Here is a 12,065-nt window from a genome sequence, read left to right on the forward strand (position 1 = left end):
GGAGCAGAGAATATTCTACAAATCAAACAACTTAAAGATATAATCTAGCTCGCAGGGAAACCACCCAGTGCCGCTACCCACTTCTACTTGGGCTGAGCTTAATAGGAGCAAGAAACTTGGTGGCAACAACCAAAATGAAATATTATATTTAATTGAGTTTGATGTCTTTATTATTGGTTTTGGCAATTCAATGACCTCCATTGGATCCTTCGGTAATCAAGGTAGGAAAAATTAGATTAAATTAAATTAATGTCGCTTCAAATTTAGGGGCATGTTCTTCAAATAGTAGTGATAATTATCATGGTTTTCAATTATAAGGTTCTGTTTCTTCATACTTTTTTAAATAAATTTAGTAGGTGATTGCTAAAATAGTTGTTGATCAATTGACCAAAAAAAAAAGTTCTGTGAAGTATTTTGTAATTTGTATGATCACCTAGATCACTTAGGCAAGATAACTTGCATCATCATTGTTTGAATGTCTCCGTCCATAAGCATGAGTTACAACCTAGTTGAGTTAATGGAAAGAATTGAGAATTCAAATCCATCAACACAATTTCCATGTACAGGTCATGGCTTCATTTGTATCATGGTTCAATCATTTATGTATTGGACGTTTTGTTTACATGCCAGCATGCAATCGAGAGAACACAAAACCATTTGTAGTGGGTTGTACAAATATGTTTTAAGGTAATTGCAGTTTTACATATAATGATACTTTGTGGCATGTGAGAGTAATTTTTTCTCTTAATTCTAAATTATGATTGCATGTAAAAGACTAAAAGTAGGCATTAAAACTAACCAAAAATTTTATATGTAAGTAGAAACTTCACTTTTTTTTTGAGAGAGAATTTAAACCTATAGTGTCTGCTCCTGTTAATAGCTCTTTATCATCAAGCTAAAACACCAATCAGTTTTTTGTATAGGTAAGGATTGAACCCCACATCTTTTATACAATCATCAGAGACTTTACCAGTTGAGCTAACTGGAACCCACAGTAGATGATGGAAATATACATGCTTGTATCACATACAAAAACATATTCGGCGGAAAATTAACGGATCTACTTCATTCGAAATTGATAACATGTACTATGTAAATTTCAGAATTAAAGAACAAGATAGCGTACCTTGGTGCGGTGAAATTCAAAACAAAAATTAGAAGTACTCGGGAATACTTTTAATCTTCACTCCAATTCTACTTTATGCCCAAAAAGTGTGGTCTCTCAATCAATTTATCAAGAGGAGAATGATAGAGTGTCTCACTCTCACATACACATCATTTCACAATGATGTCTCTCTCTTTCACACATCTAAATTCTGTATGTTTATCTCCTTATAACTGATTTTATCTCCTTATAACTGATTATTTAATTGGATTATCCTTTTGGGTCTTTCCAATTAGGCTTTAGTATGTGGCTTGGAGTGAGATCAAAAGGGACCAATAAGACACTAGCTCCAATGGGCCTTGGGTTTTTCTGTCAACTCTTAACAAGTCCAAAGTTACCATTAACTATATTCAATACCACTATATAAATATAGCTGCACTCTAGGCCTTATTTATAAATTATATCACAAGACTTTATTATACATGCAACCCCTTTATACAAAGTCATGAATGTAGACTGTCACTTTGTAAATTACTACATTTTATCTTTGAGTACTCGGTTCAATCCTTTAAAGTTATTCATCATATATTTATGAAATCTAATTTTATAAATATATACTTTAGTAATTTCTTACCAAAGTGGTTAGGCCTAACTCTTTGAATAACTGAATCCATTAAACCTATCTCAAGAGAATATTTTATATTTCCATTAAAATACTATAAATTTCATCTTGAGAATATATGTTCCATCAATACTAAATGTGACTGCCCAACATACTGAGGTTTTGACCGTTTCTTTAGATCTCATTCCTGATATATCAAAGCAACCTACATTTCATGATCAGACTCATTATCCTCTCAGGATTAAGAGTTCATGTAAAAGAAGTCGTGAGATTTATTATTCATTTAACAGTCATTAGGAGAATAATAAATCTTACAGTAGTTCAGTTTAATATGTCTTAACTCTTAAAACATATCAACATATCCACTAGAAATCTACACTTCCATGATCAAGACAAATCATCTTAGTTGATATGTTATAGTTTTCGCAGATGAAATGTTCAATCTCATCACCAACTACGAACTATAATTCTGAGTTTACAAAGAACTTGTGATTTATATCTTCTGTGACTTTTCACATAAATCACATATTATGCATCTCATGGACTATATGATAATGTCCGAATATTCATGTTACCATTATTTAAGATAATAATAAAACAATTTTATTAATCACAATATTAAGTCATACACAATGTCATATATAATGTCATACATAATATCATGCATAGCATCATACAATAGAATTTAAGGGCACTGATCCTAACAATAGAAACTTCACTTAATTAGGCTAATTAGGCTTATAAGAGCATTCACAATAAGAATGTTAAAAGCCAAAAAAACTATTTTTTAGCGACTTATTCCAAAAACACATACTACAACAAGGGTGTTATTGCTAAAATATTTGGCATCTTAATTCTAAGCTACAGCAAACAACCAAAATGACAGTCTACTGTAGCTAAAAGTTATTAAAAAAATTATTATTTATTTTAGCCCTCTTCACGTGCCCCTTTCTTTTTCTCTCTTTAGCCTCCTTTTCTCTCTCTCTTCAGCCTCTTCTCCTCTGCTTCATCTCTATCTTACCTTCTATTCCATCTCTCTCTCTCTCTCTCTCTCTCTCTCTTCCGTGTCTCACCACCGTCTTGCCACCAAGGGGATCGTTTTCTGCTCCAGATCAACACCGGTGTTGAGATCGGCAACAACTTGGGCATGCAGTGGCGATAGAAATTGTCTTTGGTGTTCTTGGTTCGTGGGTTATCTTAATCAGGTTGCAAGTTGTTGAGATTGGTGGGTTTTGTGGTTTGTGGCAATGGGTGGCAGTGGTGTTGGATTGCGGTTGTATCTGGTTATGGCCTTTTTGCTCGGTGGTTGTGGTTAACGATGGTGTTACTGGGTTAATCATCGCCGTGGGTTGTTGAGTTCAATGGTGGGTTTGGGTGTTTTGTCACGGGTTTAAATGTTTGTGAAATGGGTTTTACCTATGGGTATGCCTATTTTGTTGTTGTGGGTTTGGGTGTTTGGTTGTGGGTGTGAATGTTTGTGGTTGTTTTATGGTTGTGGAATGGCTTTGGTGGGTGTATGTGGTTGCTTTGTGGTTGTGAGTTTGGTCAAGGTGTGACTATTTGTGGTTGTGTAATGGCTTTGGAATGCACGTGGGAAGAAATTGTTTATATCATTTTAGTATGCTGTATGTTAAAAATAGAATTTTGGATATTTAGTATATGGTAAAATGAGGTTTTAAAATGGATAAAGTAGCGTTTTGAGATATTAAATGCTAAAAATTTTGACTCTTGGTGCGAATGCTGTAAAGTAACCAAAAGGTCTTTCTGAAAACCAAAAGGCTTTTTTTTTTTTTTTTTTTTGGGCGGAAAAATGAAATGGATGAAATTTTGAACACTACAGTACAAAGCCTTTATAAATCACGAAGCCCTCCAAAAGAAAAACCCTCAGATCCCCACGGGGTAAATAACTGACCTACAAAAGAGGACTTGGGAGCCCAAGAGCCCAACTCCATTGGACTGTCTTTTTGTCTACATTTTTAGGAGTTGGCTTGCATCATTTCATTTAAAGTAACCATAAAGATTACGCTGTAAAAATGCCTACGGATGCTTCACTTTCATTTCATTTGCAAAACCAATACTTGATGGGACCTTTAAAGTTGACAAATGATTCCAGTGCTAACATTGCTGGACTAACCTAAATACCTAAAATCCAAAAGAAAAATAATTGCAATTGCGCTGGAGTTGTTAAAATAGCTTTTTAGTTATATTAACAATTTTAGTGTGAATGCTCTTAGGAGTTGGCTCGCATCCTTTTCTTCTTCCCGCCTTTTCAAACAAAATGCGGTTTGAGTTGTTTACGGATTACATATGGACTCTTAATTCTCTTATCTTTATAAATATAAATATGCACTACATCAACAATGACACATGGGATCCACATCAAGTTTGACATGGACATATGTGGTGAGTTACACATTGACACATGGTGAGTTTGCTTCTTTTTATAATTCAGATTTGACCCTAATAAGGGAAGAAGAAATTCAAATTATTGACGTCCATTTTATAATAAATTCACTTCACCTAATTCAATTTATTGACTTTGGTTTGGGTGAGCTCACTTTACCTTCATGAATTTGAACAAGAATAAGCACCTTCAACGGAAAAATTTGCCTTCTTCTGCATTTATTAATTTGATTTGATGTCATAATTTTTTTTTGTGAAACAAACATGTCATAATATATAAATAATCAATAATGATACAAATTGTAACTATTTCTTTTTCACAACTTTGAGATGACATATCATTTTGCTATAAATAAAAAAACCATTGAAATGACAAATTACAATTGGTATGATAAAGATTGTATTAATAGTAGGTCGTATAAAAACAATGTACAAACCATATTTGATTACCTTAACACATGAAAAGGCGATGGTAAACGTCTTTCACCAAAAGCTATTAGTGTTCAAGTTTTAAAAAATTAGAGATAAGATTGTCTATCAATGGTCTTTCTCACATGTCACGTAAAAAAAAATTGTATTTTAGTACAACCTTTAATAAGTGAAAAAACAAAAACAATTTCCTTATTTTTGCCTATTAAAGGATTGGAGATTGCTGTGTTTAAAATGAATCAAAAAAAATGGAAGAGGAATAGACATTCAAAGATTAAAGAGCTCAAGATTATCGGCTCTTAGAATTTGAGGTTGTTTTCATTTTGACTCTTTATGTTTCAAAAAAAAAATATTTGGCCCATCATGTTTGATTATATTTTCATATTGATCATGTTTTCTATTTCTGTTGATAATCTGTTGACACCTTGCATTATTTGGGTGACGTATTTTAATGGATGACACTTATCTAGCACTTACAGGGCCGGCTGAATGCTAGAGTAAGAGATACGGTTGCCTAAGGCCCCCAAGTAAAAAAATGCCACCAAATTTTAACTAATAGGGTTATTTATAATCAATAAATAAAACAATATTTTTTTACCAGATGAAAAACAAATAAAAAAGAGAGAAAAATGCTACGTTCACAATATTTTTCACAATACTTTTACAACTAATGTTAAGTAGCAAGTTGTTACAGCCTGTTATTAACAGCAAAAAAATAATTACAGTGATATTTTCAAATAAAAAACAAAAAGCAACTTAAAACCTAGGATTTGTTGTACAAAATATTGTGAATGTTGCACTTCTAAAAAAAAAATAATAATAATAAAAGTTGAGTTAGCAAACTTTTATTAGTGCTCATCTAATTCTACCACTAACACCACTCTATGTAGTTCATGTTAATTAATAGTAATTTTGCATCTAAAACAAGATATCAATTTTTGTCTTAGGCCCTCAAATGCATCAACCCACCCCTAAGCACTTAACCATCATGTTAATGTCAAAAATTGTGAGGATCCAAGTGTCCACATTGCTTGGGGAAGGAACTTATATGGGTGAAGTGACCTAATGGATGATACTTCTTTGGTACTTAGGGCAGTTTGGTAAATTGTAACAGTAATTACATAAGAATATGAATAGATATTACAAGGAATACAAAATGATGTAATGTAATGCTTATTATTATTCATTTGTTTGGTGACAATACAATAATAGAATCCTGAAGACAATAGAATGAAAATATTTTAAATCAAACTTAAGATATATTTTAGGAAATATCTTACTTATATAATTATATTTCCTAAAAAATAATATTTTTTAAATTTGAAAAAGAGATTAGTTATTTTTTATGATATTTTATTTTTTGTTATGTGCATATGGAAAGTTTGTTTATTTAGAAATATATTAATTATAAAAATTAATACACTTACTAAGAAATAGTTATTACATCCCTTTTAGAGATGAATTGTTATTCATCATTTTAAATAATAACTATTTATAAGGAATTACTATTCCCTATAATAAAAATATAACCAAACTACTAAATAGCTAAATCATAAGAATAACTATTATATTATAGTGCCTATTACAGTATACCAAACATACCCTTAATGGAACCCAACTTGTTTTCATAAAAGGGTTTGAAGAGCTTTGGGACGGGCTGGGAGTGGGGGGGCATGGTTCCCTAGGCCAATACATGCCTTTGCCTTACTTAGACGACTACCTTAGTCATCTATATGTTAGAGCTGGTCTTAGGGTTTAGGGGAGAAAAGTTTCAAATTATAGATTTAGTAATGAGAGATGCTACGTCTACAATATTTTTACAACAAATCATAGGTGATTAGTTGTTATTGGTTCAAATTTGAATCTAATACTAAAATTACTTTTTTGCCCCAACAATAACAACCAGCAACAACCTGCCACTTAAGATTTGTTGTAAAAATATTATGGACATCTCATTTTTCTTTAGCAATATATTGTAATTATCTCAAAAAAAAAATTGATATCAATATCCATAATTGATGTGAAAATGTTTTCATTTAAAAACATGAAAATGAATGTAAATTAAAAATAAATTTAATAAAAAAAAGAGTACCATTTTTTTTTTTTTGAGAAACAAAGACTATCATTATTCCATTGCCCTTGATAGTAAACAAAAATTAAACGGTAACATGATATTATATGAAAAGATAAGCGCATGAACAGTAAAAAGTTGGAATTATTTTTGTCTTTTATGACGCATAATGGGTTTGGTGGCTTTCTTACACCAGCCGCCCTGTCTTAAATAATTCTCCCCAGTTTATAAATAAATTTTTTTTTTGTCCCCCGTCCATCTCTATCTTTCGTGGATGTTTTCTGATGCCCAGGTTCGTGAGTCGAAGGGTATATTGAACTATTTTAAAGTTTTGGATGTTAATTACAAATTTTGTTACTCAAGTTTCTCTGTAGCTAAGAAAGTTCTCTATACTTCTCTTAGGCAGTAGAATTAGCCGTACCTTCTTCGAAGGCTGTTTTGTTTTCCACGATCTAACAGTGTTAGTTCGTTGGCTAGTTGGGTTTTTCTTCAAGGGACTTGGGAAACACTTTGTTTTTTTAGTTTTCTTTTCACTGCCTAGACAAATTTTGACATGGAAGAACTATCACAAAGCTGGACAAGGTTATCGCTTTCGGAAAGAGAGGGACCAGGTTGCTGTTTGGAGGATGAATTCAGTTCCAAAGAACACATCATAGCAGCAAAATTCCTGACGAAACGGGCACTTAATATGGAAGCCATTGCAAAAACATTTACCCCATTATGGCGCTCAAGAAGTGGATTTAAGATCAAGAACTTGGGTGACCATGTGATCCTGTTCATTTTTGAAAACGAGTTTGAAGTAGAGAAGGTCCTTAAAGCAGAGCCATGGTGTTTTGATAAGCACTTAGTGATTATGCAGAAATATGACAAGGGTATGGCAATGGAAGAATTGAAATTTGTGAAGACTCAATTTTGGGTGCAAGTTCACAGACTCCCCTACAAATTCATGAATGTTAAGGCAGCTGAGAAGGTTTGTGAAGTTGTTGGAAAAATTGTACCCTCTACTGATCCAGCTGAAACGGAGGGTGAAAATTTTATGAGGATTCATGTAGAGATGGATGTATCTTTACCGCTGAGTCGCGGCCGAGTAGTGTCCATGGATAAAGGAAAAAAAATTTGGGTAACGTTCAAATATGAACGATTACCAAATATTTGCTATTGGTGCGGTAAAATGGATCATTCGGACCGTGATTGTGAGATATGGATAGAAAGTGAAGGAACTCTAGCAGATTCGCAAAAGCAGTTTGGACCTACACTTCGTGCACCACCATTCTTTCCGTCAAAGCGAAGTGTGGTAGATGTTCCAGGCTTTTACAGTCAGAAACAGTCAGCAACAAAGACTCATGTCACTGAGAACAGAGCCGCTGGTGGTGGTGTAGCCGGTGGAGGATCACAAGCCATGGAGGAGGTCATGGTGGAGCAAAATCTGGACAAAGAGGACAACACATTCAATGCTCATTCAAGTGAGGAAACCGACACAATTAAAGCACCTATTCAATTAGGAAACAGTTACACTGAAATTATCAACCAAGACCATATCACACCTCCTCATAATCCGGACCAATTCAATGCCGATATTTCAGGAAGCAATCAACAGGGAATTATTGATGCTAGCTGTCCAACGACTCCAACGGCCCAAATTGGAATTATTCCAATCACTAATACTAGTAAATGCTCCAATTACAATGACTTATGGGAGGCGGCTCATGCACAACCTGATGATCACACATTCAACCCTCCTCTTTTGCCACGTGAGCACCATGAGTTTAATAGGGCAATAAAGAAAAACGGCACATGGACAAGGCTGGACAGAGACAAGCAGGTGCAGCCGGTTGAACAGGGGAACACCGTTGGTCCTTGTAAACGAAAATTCTCAACAAGAGGAGATCATTTTGAATTACCTTGCAACAAGAAAAAGGTTTTGAAGGATGATGTTGAATTCTATTCTCAAATGGTGGAGGCTGTTAAACAGCCCCGCCAGGAGCCATGAATCTCTTAGTGTGGAACTGTTGTGGGCTTGGGAACCTACGTACAGAGAAGGAGCTTGGAAATATTATCCGGGCAAAAGATCCCTCTGTCGTGTTTTTGGCCGAAACATGGGCAGACGAAGTGAGGCTAGAACGAGTACTTCATAGCATAGATTTTGATCACAAATGGGAGGTTTGTAGTGGGAGGAGAGATGGAGGATTAGTGCTATTCTGGAAAAAAGATGTTCATGTAACTGTGGAGGATTCACATAGATTCTTTATTGATGTAACCCTAAATAAAAATAAGGAGTCAGAATGGAGGTTTACTGGATTCTACGGAGAACCGGAAACTCATCGGAGAATGGAGGCTTGGAATAAATTAAGGGGGTTGAATAATAAAGAAGGCAGTCCATGGCTTTGTGCGGGAGATTTCAATGAAATCTGTAGACAAGATGAAAAACTGGGGGGAGCATTGAGAAACCATAACCAAATGCAACAATTTCGAGATGTAATTGACGAGTGTGGTTTCATTGATTTGGGGTTCGAGGGATCAAAATTCACCTGGAGTAAGCATTTTACTGATGGTCATTCAGTGTGGGAACGGTTGGATAGAGGGTTGGGGAATAGTGAGTTTCTCATGAGATTCCCAGGTACAAGGGTGTCACATCTCAGATGTATGTCATCAGATCACACTCCACTCCTAATCAACCTTACGGGTTTGGAGTCTCCACCCAGGAAGAAAGTGTTTCGTTTTGAGGAGATGTGGCTATCTAACACTCGATGTGGAGAAATTGTGGAGGCCGTTTGGAGGAATGAGGAGGACGGGGATACCATGAAAAAAATGGAAAAATGTAGTAAGGCATTGGAAGAGTGGGAAAAAAATGAATTCGGTAGTATAAGGCGAGAATTGGAAGACAAAAAGAAATTGTTGGCCAGGATTGAGGCCAAGACTATGAGAGGGGGAGATAATTCACGGCTTAGAGAATTGAAAGCCGAAATTCATGACCTCATGGATAAGGAAACACGGATGTGGTGCCAAAGATCAAGGGTGTTATGGCTGAAAAATGGGGATAGTAATTCAAAATTTTTCCATAACAAAGCAACTCAGAGATTCAGAAAGAATTCCATTAGTGGAATAGAAGATAAAAGGGGGAACTGACAAGAGCAACCAGAAGCGATTGGAGACATCATTGTGGAGTATTTTGCAGAATTGTTCACTGCAAGGAATTCAGTAATTGAGGAAGATGCTCTCTCCTTTATACCAAGGTTGGTCACGGATGAGATTAATGAACAACTAATGGGGGAGTTCATGGAGTGGGAAATTCAGGAAGCACTACACCAAATGGAGCCCCTAAAAGCACCAGGCCCTGATGGGATGCCACCATTATTCTATCAGCATTTTTGGGGGATTATGAATGGAGAGGTAACTTCCACAATACTAGATTGGCTGAATTCAGGTAACTTACCTTACCCAATAAACCATACTTTTGTCACTCTAATTCCTAAAGTGAAGAATCCTGTTTCAGTCTCTCAATATCGCCCTATCAGTCTATGTAATGTATTGTATAAGATATTTTCAAAAGTCCTTGCAAACAGATTAAAAAAATTCATGCTGCATCTATAGCGAGCATCAATCTGCATTTGCAAAGAATAGGCTTATCTCTACGATAATATCTTAGTAGCTTTTGAAACTTTGCACCGTATGAAAAATCATAAATCGTGACAAACAAAACTTTATGGCGCTAAAACTAGACATGAGCAAGGCGTACAACAGGGTGGAATGGAATTATCTTCAAAAGCTGATGGAAAAAATGGGATTCTGCTCAAGGTGGATCGGTTTGATTATGGAGTGTGTTCGTACAGTCTCATACTCAATTCTGGTGAATGGTGATCCAAAGGGGCTAATCAATCCAACAAGAGGCATAAGACAAGGCGACCCACTATCTCCTTTCCTTTTCCTATTATGTACAGAAGGATTACATGGCTTAATCAAAAGAGCTGCAAGGGCAAAGGAGATCAATGGCTTCTCAATATGCAAAAGAGGTCCCAAATTAACACACTTATTTTTTGCAAATGACAGCTTGCTTTTTTGTAAGGCAAATCTGCAAGAATGTGGAAACGTGCTCAAAATTTTGGCGGAATATGAAGAGGTGTCGGGGCAAAAAATAAATAAAGAAAAAACTTCTCTTTTCTTTAGCAAGTCCACAAATGATGATGTTAAAGAGGAGATTAAAAATGTGTTAGGGGTGAATGAAATAAGGTCTTATGAGAAGTATTTGGGGCTGCCCTCTTTTGTAGGAAGAAGAAAAAAAGAAAGCTTTAACTATATCAAGGAGAGAGTGTGGAGGAAATTACAAGGGTGGGAGGGGAAGCTCCTATCTCAGGCCGGTAGAGAAGTCCTAATCAAAGCTATTGCGCAAGCCATCCCTACTTATGCCATGGGTTGTTTCAAATTACCCTTGAACCTTTGCCATGATATTGAAGCAATGATTAAAAAATTCTTTTGGGGGCAACGAGGTGACAAGCGAAAAATACATTGGGTTAAATGGTCGGAGTTGACAAAATCTAAGCTAGATGGAGGAATGGGTTTTCGAGAACTTGCTCTTTACAATGACTCACTCCTTGCCAAGCAAGCATGGCGCCTCCTACACAATAAAGATACTCTATTTTACAGAATTTTTAAGGCAAGATTTTTTCCCAATAGTTCTTTCATGGAAGCAAAAGAATCGATAACCGGTTCCTACGCTTGGAAGAGCATTTTGAAGGGCCGAGAGGTGATACAATTGGGAGCTAGATTCAGGGTGGGTAATGGGAAGAGCATCAAAATATGGCAGCATCATTGGTTGCCCATAAAACACCCTCCATTGGTCTCATCCCCAATAATAGAGTCTATGGAAGATGCCACCGTGGACTGCCTTATAGACCATACAACCGGTAAATGGGATGCTGAAATTCTTAAGGGAGTGCTCATACCAGCTGAAGCGGAACTTGCTCAAAGGATTCCATTGCCTCATCGCCAAACCGAAGATGTTTTGTATTGGCCCTTCACTGCTAATGGGCAGTACACTTGCAAATCCGGATACAAATTCCTAAAAGATTTGGAGGAGAACTTAGGGGATGGCAATCATTCGGAGGAGGAAAAGACTTTGTGGAAGGGCATTTGGTCCATGGAAATTCCGAACAAATATAAAAATCTGCTGTGGCGGGCTTGTAGAAACTCACTTCCAACTAAGCAGAATTTGGTAAGGCGAACAATCATACAAAATCCCAGTTGTGACCGTTGCTCCCTACAAGCAGAGGATACAGCCGAAGATACCTTGCATGACTTATGGAGTTGCACGAGCTTGAATGAGGTATGGGTAGGTGACAGATGGAATTTCCGCTCAAGGCTGCGTTTTGCAGATTTCAAAGAGTTGTGCAAGTGGATTCTTGGAAATGGGAAGCCGCTGGAACTGTTTGCTATTCAGG

The 12,065-nt window shown here is 35.9% G+C and overlaps 1 protein-coding gene across 1 annotated transcript; it reads left to right on the forward strand.

Moving 5' to 3' along the window:
- Positions 1-8,616: 8,616 nt before the first annotated feature.
- On the forward strand, positions 8,617-10,268 carry LOC142626791 (uncharacterized). The gene is made up of 3 exons (XM_075800504.1): positions 8,617-9,670; positions 9,806-10,020; positions 10,194-10,268. The coding sequence occupies exons 1-3, from the start codon at positions 8,617-8,619 to the stop codon at positions 10,266-10,268; spliced, it is 1,344 nt and encodes a 447-aa protein (XP_075656619.1).
- The last annotated feature ends 1,797 nt before the right edge of the window (positions 10,269-12,065 follow it).

Source organism: Castanea sativa, chromosome 1 (genome assembly GCF_040712315.1).
Source record: "Castanea sativa cultivar Marrone di Chiusa Pesio chromosome 1, ASM4071231v1".
In the NCBI taxonomy this organism is placed as follows: Eukaryota; Viridiplantae; Streptophyta; class Magnoliopsida; order Fagales; family Fagaceae; genus Castanea; species Castanea sativa.

What these genes read in the sequence shown, in the direction of transcription:
- LOC142626791 (XM_075800504.1), top strand. Translation starts at nt 8,617, where the DNA reads ATGAATCTCTTAGTGTGGAACTGTTGTGGGCTTGGGAACCTACGTACA. An exon ending in ATGGCTGAAAAATGGGGATA is followed by an intron (nt 9,671 to 9,805) that starts GTAATTCAAAAT and finishes AGTATTTTGCAG; the next exon opens with AATTGTTCACTGCAAGGAAT. An exon ending in GGGGGATTATGAATGGAGAG is followed by an intron (nt 10,021 to 10,193) that starts GTAACTTCCACA and finishes CCTTGCAAACAG; the next exon opens with ATTAAAAAAATTCATGCTGC.